The sequence below is a fragment of the Coprinopsis cinerea genome (genome assembly GCF_000182895.1).
Source record: "Coprinopsis cinerea okayama7#130 chromosome 2 map unlocalized cont3.2, whole genome shotgun sequence".
Taxonomy (NCBI): domain Eukaryota; kingdom Fungi; phylum Basidiomycota; class Agaricomycetes; order Agaricales; family Psathyrellaceae; genus Coprinopsis; species Coprinopsis cinerea.
The window spans coordinates 1,613,793-1,625,882 of record NW_003307543.1 but is presented as its reverse complement, the minus strand read 5'-3'; the positions used below and the strand labels follow the sequence as shown (position 1 = coordinate 1,625,882).

Here is a 12,090-nt window from a genome sequence, read left to right as displayed (position 1 = left end):
CACGACAATGCTGTCTGCCTCCAGATCTGTCCTCAAGGCCAGTGCCTCGCGTCGCCTGGCTGCGACTCGTGTTCGATGTGCGAGCACCGAAGCTAAGGACCATCACAAGATTGTGGTTGTCGGCGCTGGTGAGCCAGAGTAGCCCATCGCATGAACAGTTGATTAAAAGGGAGTGTAGGAAGCGCGGGACTCTCTGTGGCCAATCAAATCTGGCACAGATTCAAAAGTGCAGGCAGGTCGCTGAACAAGGATGATATTGTTATCTTGGATGCAGCCGAGGCCCACTATTATCAGGTTCGTATACCACCTCCCCTTTGAAAACAACCACCGCTAACACTTTCTTCTAGCCTGGATGGTAATCCACATCCCTCCGAGACTTGAACCCTCAGTCATATCCTTTTCTAGGACTCTTGTAGGAGCTGGCCTCAAGCCCAAGACTGATTTCCGGCGCCCTCTTGATTCTCTCATCCCTCCCCACATCACTCTCATTCCAGAGAATGTCTCCACCTTCTCTCCCAATACATCCTCAGTCACAACCACCGCTGGTAGGGAGGTCAAATACGACTATCTGGTAGTGGCTGCTGGTTTGGGTATCAACTGGGAGGGAATCAAGGGGCTGCCCTCTGCTCTCGCCGACCCCACCTCTGGTGTTTCATCAATCTACTCCTATGCTACTTGTGACAAGGTCTGGGATGACATCGAGGGCTTGAGGTCTGGCAAGGCTGTTTTTACACAGCCCGCTGGAGTGATTAAATGCGCTGGAGGTACGAGGGATTTTTCGGTGAACACACCTATACAAGGCTGAAAACAGCGTAGCCCCTCAAAAGATTATGTGGATGGCCTGGGACAGATTCCGTCGGACGGGTCGGGGCGATAATATCGACGTTCAGTTCTATACCGGAATGCCGTCAATGTTCTCTGTCAAGAAATACTCCGACGCGCTCAACAAACTCAGAATTGAGCGAGGCATTGAAGGCTTCTTCGAGCATAACCTGGTCTCTGTTGACTCTTCCAACCACAAGGCGACCTTCAAGAAGCCAGACGGTTCTACTGTCGATGTCGATTACACCACTCTGCATGTCACTCCTCCCATGGGTCCTCTGAAGTTCATCAAGGACTCCCCTATCGCCGACCAAGCTGGCTGGGTCTCGGTGAACCAAAACACCCTCCAGCACACCAACCCCGACTACCAAAATATCTTCGCCATTGGCGATGCCTCGTCGCTTCCAACCTCGAAGACCGCCGCTGCCATTACGGCGCAGGCACCTGTGATGGTTGAGAATCTCTTCTCTTTCATCAACTCTGGCAAGGTTTCCGACTCTGCTCGATATGACGGCTACACCAGCTGCCCTGTGCGTGCAATATCTTCGCGAATGGAATATTCTGCTGACCGGTTCATAAGCTTTTGACCGCCTATGGGGAGCTCATGTTGGCAGAATTCAAGTATGGCCTCGAACCCAAAGAAACTTTTGGTGCCCTTGTCGATCAATCCAAGAGTCGAAGGTACGGTTGGCGTATATAAAACCGGAGTCCCTGCTTAATGCCTCTTTTACATCAGGGTTTTCTACCACCTCAAGAAGGTAATGGCGTACAATACAATATTGGCGTGTTTATTGACCTTCTCTGTTATAGGACGTCTTCCCCGCTGCCTACTGGAACTATATGGTTCGTTGTCGCTTGCGTTCGTTCAGGGTGTCGACGCTCTAACCATCATTCAGGTTCAAGGCAAATGGTTCGGAAACAAGGGAACCATCCGACCCACCTATAACTAAGCTATTCTTTAATATGATTGGCCTGTACGGTGTAGTCGTTAGTTCAGAATTCTTGAGGACGTGGTTCAATCCTAAAGCATAATACGACCACGTGTGTATGACGTAATCTAGGTCAGGTTCGTTGAAACTGAGCCCCTCGCGTGGCTGCAAAGTTGAAACCCATCCACTCAGTCCGCTGCTCCCCCCCGACTTCGCCGTTATCGCCAATGTCGCGCCTCACAGCGACGCAAGTGATATCTCTGGGAGAATATCTGGAACCAGATTTCAACCCTGCATCTCTCACAATATCCCAGCTCCTCGGTGTCCTGGGCTATCACAACATCCAATATCCAACTCCGTACTCCAAGGCCAAGCTTGTTAAGGTCTTCAACGATGAAGTCAAAACGCGAGCAGCCAAATTCAAGAAAGAACGCATGAAAAGGAACAACAGTGCTCCCAGTGACGATGGAATCATGGACGGAGTCACAGGTCGCCCGCTGGCTGCCGTGAGGAAGGTAACGGTCCAAGAGCGTCAGCAATGAGGACATTAGTAACTTGGACCGCGTAGACCGCACCCCGCCGCTCCTCTAGGCGGCTGTCGCAAGCACCTGTCGAGGTCGAAGACGACGAGGAAGACGTCCCGCCACCCGAACCTGTGAGTGACCACTCCCCTTGCTTCGAACAGAGGACTTGAACCCTGTCCATAGCCCAAACGAAGGCGATCTTCAGCACAACCCACTTTGGGCGGTTCCTCACGTCGCAGATCTACAGTTCAGCCTCCACTTATAGAAGAGAGCGAACCGGAAGAAGAGGAAGTCCAGCCTCCCAAGAAAATTGTTCGAAGTAAGAAATCGGTACGTGCCCGTCTGGACATCGTCATTGTTCGTATCAATTAAGGTCTTGAATCGTAGACATCTCGCCGAATATCTGAAAAGGTAGCGCAGTGGCATCAGTAACCGTGTGTCGAAGACTGAATCTTAGCTTTTAGTTCGGCGAAGATAGCGGATGGGAGGACAACAATATCTTTCAGTCTGGGGCAGAGTCTTCGTCTCCAGCGCGACCCTCGCCCGCACGAACACGAGTTCCAAGGAAAAGTGGCACAGTCCGGAGGTCACGAAAGTCTATGTCTGCGCCTCCCGACTCATCGCCAACGAGAAGCTCACCATTTTCTCCTCCTGAATCGTCGTTCAACCCAAGATTCGACAGACCACCTCCCCCGCTCGTGTTTCCCAGTCCAGTTCAAAAGCCAAAGTCTATCCCAGCTCCAGTGTCTCCCTTCCAGTTCGTACCTCGGGAACCATCCAAAGAAGAAGAGGATCGTGACGAGTATCATGCGGGGGAAGGCCATCTCCAGCAGGAAGTATACGAGGACATCATTGTTCCCGTCAAGAAGGAGGAAGATGACCAAGAGCCAGAGCTGCAGCACCCTGACGATGAACGAGATGAAGTTGAAGGCGAAAGAGAACTTGGAGAGTCGGAGGAGAAGCAGTTGGTTACATCCGAGAGCGCAGAATTGGCGCCTGGAGCTGCGAGGTTAACCTTCTCTCGCTTGTCCATTCGTTTGGCAATCCTGTTGTCCGTCATTCTCGCTGCTATAGCCATGTGGGATTACAAAATGGAATCGGCGGCCATCGGTTTCTGCGACACTGACAGTAAAACCAACGACGCGCTAGAAGCTGCCCGATCGTACAGAGATGCCGTAGAGGCCTGTAACAAAGAGAACCGGACGGAACTGTATCTTCCCTCTCTCCGCGACTCCGATCTCAACGAAACCGCTATTGCCTGTCCATTGCCACCACTGGTGCCCCGCCCCCATCCCGATGCTTGCACGCCATGTCCCAGACAGGCGACATGTTCGCAGTTTTCCGTCCAGTGTGACAATGGCTACCTCTTGAAGCCTCCTCTACTGCTTGGCTTCCTCCCCGACCCGCCTCATTCGTTCAACTTGTCAATATCATCGTCATCCACACCATCAGAAATCATATGGTCGTTGTTGTCTACTGGACTTAACGGGCTTCCTGGGTTAGGCCCCATTGCACTGCCTCCTCGATGTGTTCCGGACCCGAAATTGCAACTCAAAATCAGTGCCTTGGGTAAAGCCATGAAATCCATGCTCTCCCAAGAACGCGGCAGCCGTCTGTGCGTGGGTGGAAAGGAACTGAAAAAAGTATATTCCGAGGAAGATGGGGGAGAGGCTCGTAAATGGGGAGTCGAACTTGAAACGCTTCGGGAAATCGTGAAGGGTAAAACTTCAGTAAGCCACAATTTTTTCTCCATCACTAATACGAATTGCTCACGGCGGCCCTTAGCCTAGTTTGAAGTCGGCATTCAATGAAACCTTCGACAAAGCTGTTGAAGAGCTCGTTGCATGGGGTCGAGTCCTTCGTTCTTCGGATAAGGAGTATGTGTGCTTGCATTCGAGGACGACACACGGCTGATCTTGAAAACACCACAGGGGTAACAGCTATCTCGCAAGTAAGGATGCAGACTTGACATGGGGGTGTATGATTACCGTCAAGTCAAGAGAGTTGTGGGCTGCCTGGAGACAAACCGCATTAGGTGAGCCGATAATGGAAACCCACATCTCATTATAGACAACCGTTTCTGATTACCGTATGCAGGGGTTGTGGTCGCCATTCTTGCGACACTCTTCGCTCGTTTGAGGGTGCTCAAGAAGAAATCGGAAGCCCGACGTGTCTCTGAGCTTGTCCAAATCGCGTTGGACACGTTGAGGAACCAGGAATTGGCCCACCATACGGACCCCGTCAGCACCCCTCATCCGTATTTGTCCTCGATTCAATTGAGGGATGTCATTCTTCAGAATGAACACTCGATTCCTACCCGACGAAGGTTATGGGACAAGGTGGAGCACATCGTAGAAGGAAATGCGAATGTCCGTGCTAACCTCGAGGAAATCGAGGGTGGCGATGAATTGAGGGTGTGGAGGTGGGTGGGAAATACCGGTCGTGGATTGGCATAGTATAAGTGGTATCTTTTCGTATTTATCGGAGGTCTGTCCTGTACTGCTACATACCCTCCTGAAGAAGCGGATAAACTCAATCAATTCGTTTGGGACCATCAACTGTATAAACAGCTGATTGTTGAGAGGCCGGAGCCCAAAGCCCACGCGAACGTTGAGTGAACGCCCGTTGCAAGTACAACGTAAAGGTCTACGGTGAGCACCATTTGGGGGACAATACACATGGGAAGCCGGTACTTGGGGGAGTGGGTGGAGTTTAAAGCCCGATGTTATGTCCATCCTGACCCAAGGTTGGGAGATAAGGATGACATACCGCCCAAGATCTTGTTAATCAGCGCCCGCTTTGTGAATTGTTCCTCCGCAAGAACCCTAGTGGACTAGGATCCGAAGATAAAGGGAATAGGTTAACGGGTGCCACCATGGATGCTAGAAAGGATGAACGCACACGGAGGAACCGTTCGAGGTCAATCCTGCCGCAATTGAGTGCCCGATGTAGGTGATATATGGTATCTTCAATGGCATTGTCTTCAGCGACTAGGTTGATGAGCCTAAGATGGCGTTATGTCAAGCGTCAAAAAGAAAGTGGTACGATGGTGTGACGTACTGGTTATGGACGATAGAAGTTGCACATACAAGTTCATCGACTTCCGGATCACCTTTCCGTCGCAACTCGGTAATATTGGACTCTGTGCTCTGCACGGCCTGCCTTGTTCTCTCAGCGACCCCACGACATACGTCGCGGACGGCTTCCAGACGAGCCATTTCGTCGCGAATGGCCGGCTCACCCGCCAACAGGTCATTCTGATGAGCTCGTAGTCTCTCGGCGTCAAGTGCGAGTGCCTGGGACAGTGAGTTTAGCTCTGACGTCAGTTTGTGATGTACCTGACGGTGAAGTTCGAGGAGCTCGGGATTTGGAGGTCGGGGAGGTGGCTGGTTGGCCGATGATAAGGGAGCCTGGATCCACTCTGTGGAAGGTGTTGATTCCGTGTCGTCATCGAGGAGGTCCGGGATGGGAGTGGACCGGATTGGCTGAGCGAGTTGTTGCACTGCATTGGCGATAAGGGGCGCAGGGGGCACGGGTGGCGGTGCTAAAACGGGCTGTGCCGTATGATTGGTTGTCGGTGAAACGCTATGTCCTTGCAGATCAGGCTGGCGGATATTTGCAATGGGAGGACGATAGAGAGGGTATGAATTGTTATTGCCGTCTGCTGAAGCCGATCCTGAACGACCGATGGGATTTGTTTCAGCAAAAGGAGGACGGACGGTGTCGGATAATTGAGGCGGTAAGGGTGGTGGTGGTGGTGGCGGCGGTGGTGGTGGTGGGGCGGGAGGAGGAGTGAAGGCTCCGTGGGGTGACTAAAGGAGGCATTAGAGAGAAAAAAAAAGTGGGAGACAAGGAAGAGACTTGGGCTACTCACGAATCGACGGATCTGGGAAGGGTCCGCGTGCTGGTGGATAGGTGGAGGAGGCGGCCTTGGAGGAGATAATGGGGCTGACTGATATGACCCTTGTGGGAGAGGCGGACGCGCAGGAACTGGCGGAGGTCCACCTGACTGACTCGCTGCCTGCACGTTCACAGCTGGCGCCTGTTGTCTGGGTTTCGCATAGACCGGAGGCTCACGCGAGAAGTTGTCTTGTAGATCTTGTAACAACCCAAGTAGACTACAACCCTGTGTCGATCGAGTTAATAAGGAACAGTAGATAAAACTGCTGTGGACACACCTCGTCCTTGCGCTGCCAGTGCTGCAGATATTCGTGGTTGCAACGGCCACTGACCTCGAGAGCCTTGGAAGGCCTGACGAGCATGTCGGCGGTGGGAACTACATAGACCAAGGGAGGGTGACGGGGATAGTCCCTTGTTAGCCAGACATTGAGGGGAATGTTGTAGGACGCGTGGCGATAAGTGATCGGCAGGAGGCCATGGACACAGAGCAGCAACTGGCTGCGACCGTCGTCGAAGGCTGGCGAAACGATTAAGGATTAACAATACGGCCTGATCAGACACCAAAAGGGCGCACTGTATACATCGGATTTAGGCCTCAAAGTCGGGTATCTCAGGAGCACAGCGTCGACATCTGCATACACCCGTTCCTTGCTGGCATATGGCTGCACGTTCTGGAGCAGCCATGCGCGAGTCAGCTCCATTGTATAAACCGCAACAACCATCCAAACTCGCTCCCTCACTAACTCGCCGGAGGCAATTGCCGACGCACTCCGGCGGGCTCGGTCTTGCTGGGGAACACCTGTCGGACGATGCCGTTGCCCTCCCGAAAGAAGAAACATCAAAGGAATCTCCATCCAAAAAGTCTCCCCCAGTCTCAAATTCTTCACCCAAAGTACCAGGCAAGGACCGGCCATCCGAGGGCCTGGGTTTTACTCACTTTCAGTCCGGGGCATCTCTCCAATTTCTGGACTCTACTGTGGACGGGGACCTTTGGGCACTTTCTAGGCCCAAAAACCTGGAGATCGGGAATAGATCTCTGGTCGAGAACTGGTTTGGATGATTTGAGTCAGTTTACTGTTTTACCAAGATCCGAGAATCGAGATTCCAAATCGGGAAGCACATGTGATCTCTATATATTACCTCGTCCTTCATTGTCCTCTTTCGCCCTTGACGCGCTTTGGTCCACTACTGCCTCTCCCATGAAGAAACACGATACACCGACAGACACCCTCACCCCTCAACGCAAACACAGAAAGCTCCTCAAGGACGGCAGCGGCGTCGAGGTATGGCCAGAGAGCATCGAGAAGACCTTTGTCCAAGGTGAGCACAGCCTAGACAGCTTATTTTTCATTCACCGACTTCCAATATTACAGGTCTCAAAGAGTACTGGCAGTCGCCCTATGCAACTTACTCTCAGTCCAGGGGTAGAAGTCGATGGAGAAACCAGTTTCTCGTCGACTACCTGCAGCGCCATGGCATTCAGCGCACCAAAAAGCAGGTTGCGAGCCATATACAGGTCCTGCGGAATATGTGGAAGGGTCAGCCAGGTAAGCCCCCCAACCTGCTGTGCAATCCGATCCAACTAAGGTTTCTCCAGAGTTCCACCTAGTCGCTGGAGGCGACGAGATAGTCGATCCAGTGACCCATATACCCATCAAAGAGGAGGCAGACTCTAACCATCTCGTCTCCCTCGACTGGGAAGAATCTTCCTCCCACTCGGCATCCCCGGACTTTTCGCCTCCCGACTCGCATTCAGACTTTCCTTTGACACCTGAGCAGCGCCCCAACCTCTATCCCTCCGACTCTCCCTCTGGCCTCGCTGCGATCAAACAAGAGAGTAGTCCAGGAGGCCTTTACTTCCTTTCAAGTCCTTCGACATCCCCTTACAACGACTACACTCATGCCCTCCCCACCGAGTATTCTCCCACCAACCCCGCTACCTATAAGCAACTTCCGCCTCAATTCACCGGATATCCATACACCGCACCAGCTGCCTCTCCGGCTGCGACGTCATTCTCGCAAATAGTGCAGAACAGGATTACGACATTCTTTCTCTGCGCCGAGGGCATGACACCATTCTCTGTCAACGTCGATGCTCTCGCTCAGACTGCACCATCCACTCGGCAGGCTTTCACCCTACGAATTAAGCTTTCGGTGCCGTTGTTGAACGACGTCCGCAGTCCATCAACTCTCCACGGATTCAACGCCAGCGTCAGTGTGGCAAACGTATGGAGCAACTCTGCCAAGTGTACAACAAAGGTCTATGCCGCGAACAATTTGGTATCCGAGGAGCACGACAATCTCCAAGTGTCTCACATCAACGCCAACGGCACAGTACATGCTCTGTTCCCTGATTCGTCCTTGACCCGTTGCCGGTGGCTTGATCACAGTACGCTTTTTTCCTTCCCTCGCTTTGCACCAAATGCTCATCGCGACCCGATTTAGACCTGCCAACCACTGTGACGCAGGAATTAGCCGTCGATGATCAGGTCCTTCTCTTCCTGATCTACGAATTGGATCGCAAAAACGGTCCAATGCCCTGCTCCGAGTTTCTCGGTTTCCAGCACTATAGAATGGCGGAGAAGCCTGCCAACCCCCAATCTACGTCCCTTTACACCTCCTCGACCTCTCGCCGCATGTCTCAGCAGCTTTCGCCTGTCGCAAATCCTTACTCAATACCACCGCGTTAGTTTTCGTTCGCTTTACACGGCATTTTTCTATCTGCTTGGGCTGGAGTTTTAATATGTTTATTCGCTATTGTATCATAATGTGTTCGGTGTTCGATTTGCGGTTGGTCGCGATTCGCATACCCAGTTGACGATTTGACGATCTCCTATCATTATTAACTTTGAAGGACTCTGCTTTACTTATCCTCTTTTGTTGTATACCGTTGACGGCTGCCTATTAACCTTGGGATCTTCGACTCATATAGCACCACTGTATCATTCCCCTCTCATCCATACATCCCACCCATGTGTATTACAATGATCCATGACAATCGATTTGGCACGACTTTACGCAGCTCGCGATCGTTACAAAATCATCTTCATTTGACTAGCGCCAACTATCTACAGTCCTCCTCTCTCCATCACGATGAGTAGTCCAATATCCTTCTCGCTTCCTCGCCGACCCGCGGGTTGATATGAGCTTTCTGCAGCAAGTGAAGCTCGTAGAAGGAAGATTCGAGCGCGTGGCAGAGTTGCGGGTCATCGACGTCGGCACGGTAGATGCCGTTATGAGTTCGGTCTTCCGTCGAAAGTAGCCCCTCCAGCTTGGGGTGCCTCGCCACAAGCGCTCGAACAAAGCTCAGAGCCCGCAAGCTGACTGCCGGGGGCCAGTGCAGTGAAGCAATCAGCAGCCGCTTCGCGAATGCTGCGGCACGCCAGGGCGGACTACCCAAGCCGCTGGACCCAGGACTTCGCGGAGAGAAGACTATATTGAGGGTGTTGAAAAGGAGATCTGCTATCGACGGCGCTTGCTGGTCCGCACTGCTCGGTCTGATCTTGGGGACGGAAATGCCGGAATGGGGTGCATCGATGTTTGGGAGCAAGCTCAGCGGAAGCAACATAGCGTAAAGCTCTGAAATAAAGTCAGACAGATCTATATTCAGCGCTTCACCTGTTGGAAAGGTGTCACGAGGTTAGCGCTGTTGTGGGTGCGGGTGGCTGGAGAAGGTTAGACGGACCTTGACCTGAGAGCAATTCGAACGCCGTGCTGATGCATAACAGGCGGTGGCACGTCCTCTTGTCGTCTCCGAGAGGTGCGGCGGCGAGCTCAGCATCCGATGTGTCGTCCTCCGCAGTGCCAGTGGCCATCAACTCCTTCAAAACCTTCATAAGGTCTCTGAAAAAATCGATGTTGACCAAATGGGCAAATTTGGCGATGCCGGACAGCGCTGCTGGCAAAAGGGGAGATGGCGTCGGATGCTTCAATATACGGAAGTATAACACGAAGAGCAATTTTAGAGTTTCCGTGTGCTACGCAATGACATAGGGGGAATCAGTTGCGCCTCTTCCTCTCGATAGTGACAATACTTACCGTAACTGACCGAGCCTCCTTGTCCACCTCAGCTTCAGCTTCCCGCATCTCCTTTTCGATCTCCTTCCTCTCCTTTAACATCTTTTTGGCCTTCTTGCTCAGATGTGGCTGGTCGGACTTTTTCTTCCGTTTCTTTTTTTCCTTTGAATCGGGCACCTCGGCGGTGGTTTGAGAGGCTCGGACGTTTAGTTCGGTCCGTAGGCGAAGATTGAGGAGGCAGGAAAGGACATTGGGGTGGATTTTGAACCTTCGCTCCTTGACCATACGGTTCAGAATGCGTACAATTTCCAAGGACGCCTCTCCAGTTTGATCCGCGCGAAAAACACTGTTGAGCGTGTTCAAGCAGCGCTCTGAAGTCTAACCAAGGGATCGGCATGTGTTAAGCTTGAGTCTGAAAACTGAGCATACCTCGTCCCAGGAGCGTTTACTTAACCTGGCAACAATACATGCCATAAGGTTTTGGCGAAAGTTGAAGTGCGTGACCTCCGCTAGCAGGATGCACATGCAATGGATAGCGGCGTCCGCCAGAGGTGAGCGAGCTAGTGACAGCATGTTAGCTATGTGGAAGTCACGATGCAAGGGCATTAACGAACCTTTGATTTCGCCGTCCAAGAGACGTAGGTAGTTTTGGTATACGGACACTAGGCCCTGTTCCCATTCACGAGTACGTGCCACCATCTGGCTAACCTTTTCCGTCTTCTCCTTGTCCGTCAATGCACGTATCCGATACCCAGGAATGATATCCTTGAATACAGCTAGTTGGGAGAGGATGGCCAACTTCCGTACTACATCATCGTTGGGGACAGGTTTCGTTTCGCCAGGAACTGTCAACTCTGAGAGCGCAAACGAATGCAGCCGTTTCAAAAGGACCAACTAAAAGGCTCCATGAGAATGAATGCGTTCAAAACGAAGCTAAGAAGTCCACACTCACACTGTTTTCTGGATCAGCGAGGATGTCATTGCATATTCCAGCAATCTGTTCCTTGGCTAGTTGGACTCTTAGCTTCCTCGACGACGTTTTCAGTACGTCTGCCACGGCCGGCCTACCAAACCTTGCCCCAGTCGAGCCGTCCTCGATCTTTATGGGAGCAGGTCCCTCTATCTCGGATTCCTCTTCGCTCTCTTCATCCTCGGACCCGTCTGTAAGAACCGCCCGAGTCCCACTGCTTTTGACTTTTCCATCCGGCAGCTTGATGGGCAACCGCTGTACTTCACGTTCCTTGGGGTCATCCTTGACCTTGACCACTCTTGGTTTGAGCTCGTATGGCATTTCCTGGTCTGAATCGGAAAAGTCGCCTGCGTCGTCATCCGATAGAGAGATGTCATCGTCGTCGAGGTCCGAATCCATTTCTACACCTGAGCTCCAATCATCCGAGTCTTCGTCGTTGGAATCTATTGGGGGGAGACCGTCCACCTTCGGTGCTTGTCGAACAGGTTTGGTTAACTCGTTCAATCTTTGCGTTTCTTTCTTGCTCCTAAACAAAAGGGTAAGTTAGGTCACGTCGCGCAAAGAGCGGAACCGCACCTTGCTATTCCTTTCTTATCAAGTTTCTGTAAGAAGCCCAGAGATTCACCAAACTCGTCGAGCATCTCCATGTCCTCGTCTGAGAGTTCAACATCTTCTTCGTCGTCGACCGGAATGGGTATAACCCCTCTGTCCGCAAGCCTTTCCTGCTTTGGAGCCTTTGCTTTGCCTTTGACGCGATCTTTCGACGTTTCCTTGGAGAATTTCCGTTTCTTCGAAGGGCCCTGCAAAACCGTTTAGATTTTGGTTTTCAGCCTGTCAAATTGTGATTATCGTACCGCGACGTCATTTGACGGTCGTTTTCTGCTCGCTTTATTGGCCATTCTCGGTTGTATTGGAACTGGTTCGTTCC

The 12,090-nt window shown here is 52.0% G+C and overlaps 5 protein-coding genes across 5 annotated transcripts; 3 read left to right on the top strand and 2 right to left on the bottom strand.

Moving 5' to 3' along the window:
- Positions 1-7: 7 nt before the first annotated feature.
- On the top strand, positions 8-1,772 carry CC1G_04280 (sulfide-quinone oxidoreductase; the record flags this gene model as incomplete). The annotated part of the gene is made up of 9 exons (XM_001833249.1): positions 8-128; positions 179-294; positions 348-355; positions 406-764; positions 817-1,352; positions 1,403-1,503; positions 1,559-1,580; positions 1,633-1,665; positions 1,719-1,772. The coding sequence occupies 9 exons, from the start codon at positions 8-10 to the stop codon at positions 1,770-1,772; spliced, it is 1,350 nt and encodes a 449-aa protein (XP_001833301.1).
- Positions 1,773-1,978: 206 nt separating this feature from the next.
- CC1G_04279 (hypothetical protein) lies at positions 1,979-4,731 on the top strand (the record flags this gene model as incomplete). Its single annotated transcript, XM_001833248.2, has 8 exons — positions 1,979-2,266; positions 2,320-2,406; positions 2,459-2,605; positions 2,663-2,686; positions 2,740-4,005; positions 4,061-4,152; positions 4,207-4,310; positions 4,373-4,731. The coding sequence occupies 8 exons, from the start codon at positions 1,979-1,981 to the stop codon at positions 4,729-4,731; spliced, it is 2,367 nt and encodes a 788-aa protein (XP_001833300.2).
- Positions 4,732-4,807: 76 nt separating this feature from the next.
- On the bottom strand, positions 4,808-6,876 carry CC1G_04278 (tumor susceptibility protein 101; the record flags this gene model as incomplete). The annotated part of the gene is made up of 8 exons (XM_001833247.2): positions 4,808-4,833; positions 5,045-5,108; positions 5,177-5,279; positions 5,336-5,571; positions 5,614-6,087; positions 6,150-6,401; positions 6,454-6,692; positions 6,750-6,876. 8 exons carry the CDS (start codon positions 6,874-6,876, stop codon positions 4,808-4,810), a joined length of 1,521 nt encoding a protein of 506 aa, XP_001833299.2.
- Positions 6,877-7,350: 474 nt separating this feature from the next.
- Positions 7,351-9,142, top strand: CC1G_04277 (hypothetical protein). The gene is made up of 4 exons (XM_001833246.2): positions 7,351-7,495; positions 7,549-7,722; positions 7,773-8,564; positions 8,621-9,142. Exons 1-4 carry the CDS (start codon positions 7,375-7,377, stop codon positions 8,863-8,865), a joined length of 1,332 nt encoding a protein of 443 aa, XP_001833298.1. The 5' UTR covers positions 7,351-7,374; the 3' UTR covers positions 8,866-9,142.
- Positions 9,143-9,263: 121 nt separating this feature from the next.
- On the bottom strand, positions 9,264-12,061 carry CC1G_04276 (nucleolar complex-associated protein 3; the record flags this gene model as incomplete). Its single annotated transcript, XM_001833245.2, has 8 exons — positions 9,264-9,793; positions 9,861-10,152; positions 10,214-10,570; positions 10,622-10,752; positions 10,807-11,086; positions 11,145-11,688; positions 11,739-11,962; positions 12,017-12,061. 8 exons carry the CDS (start codon positions 12,059-12,061, stop codon positions 9,264-9,266), a joined length of 2,403 nt encoding a protein of 800 aa, XP_001833297.2.
- Positions 12,062-12,090: the final 29 nt, after the last annotated feature.

Coding starts and splice junctions, on each gene's coding strand:
- CC1G_04277 (XM_001833246.2), top strand. CDS start 7,375: ATGAAGAAACACGATACACCGACAGACACCCTCACCCCTCAACGCAAA. Junction 7,496..7,548: donor CGAGAAGACCTTTGTCCAAG/GTGAGCACAGCC, acceptor CCAATATTACAG/GTCTCAAAGAGTACTGGCAG. Junction 8,565..8,620: donor TTGCCGGTGGCTTGATCACA/GTACGCTTTTTT, acceptor GACCCGATTTAG/ACCTGCCAACCACTGTGACG.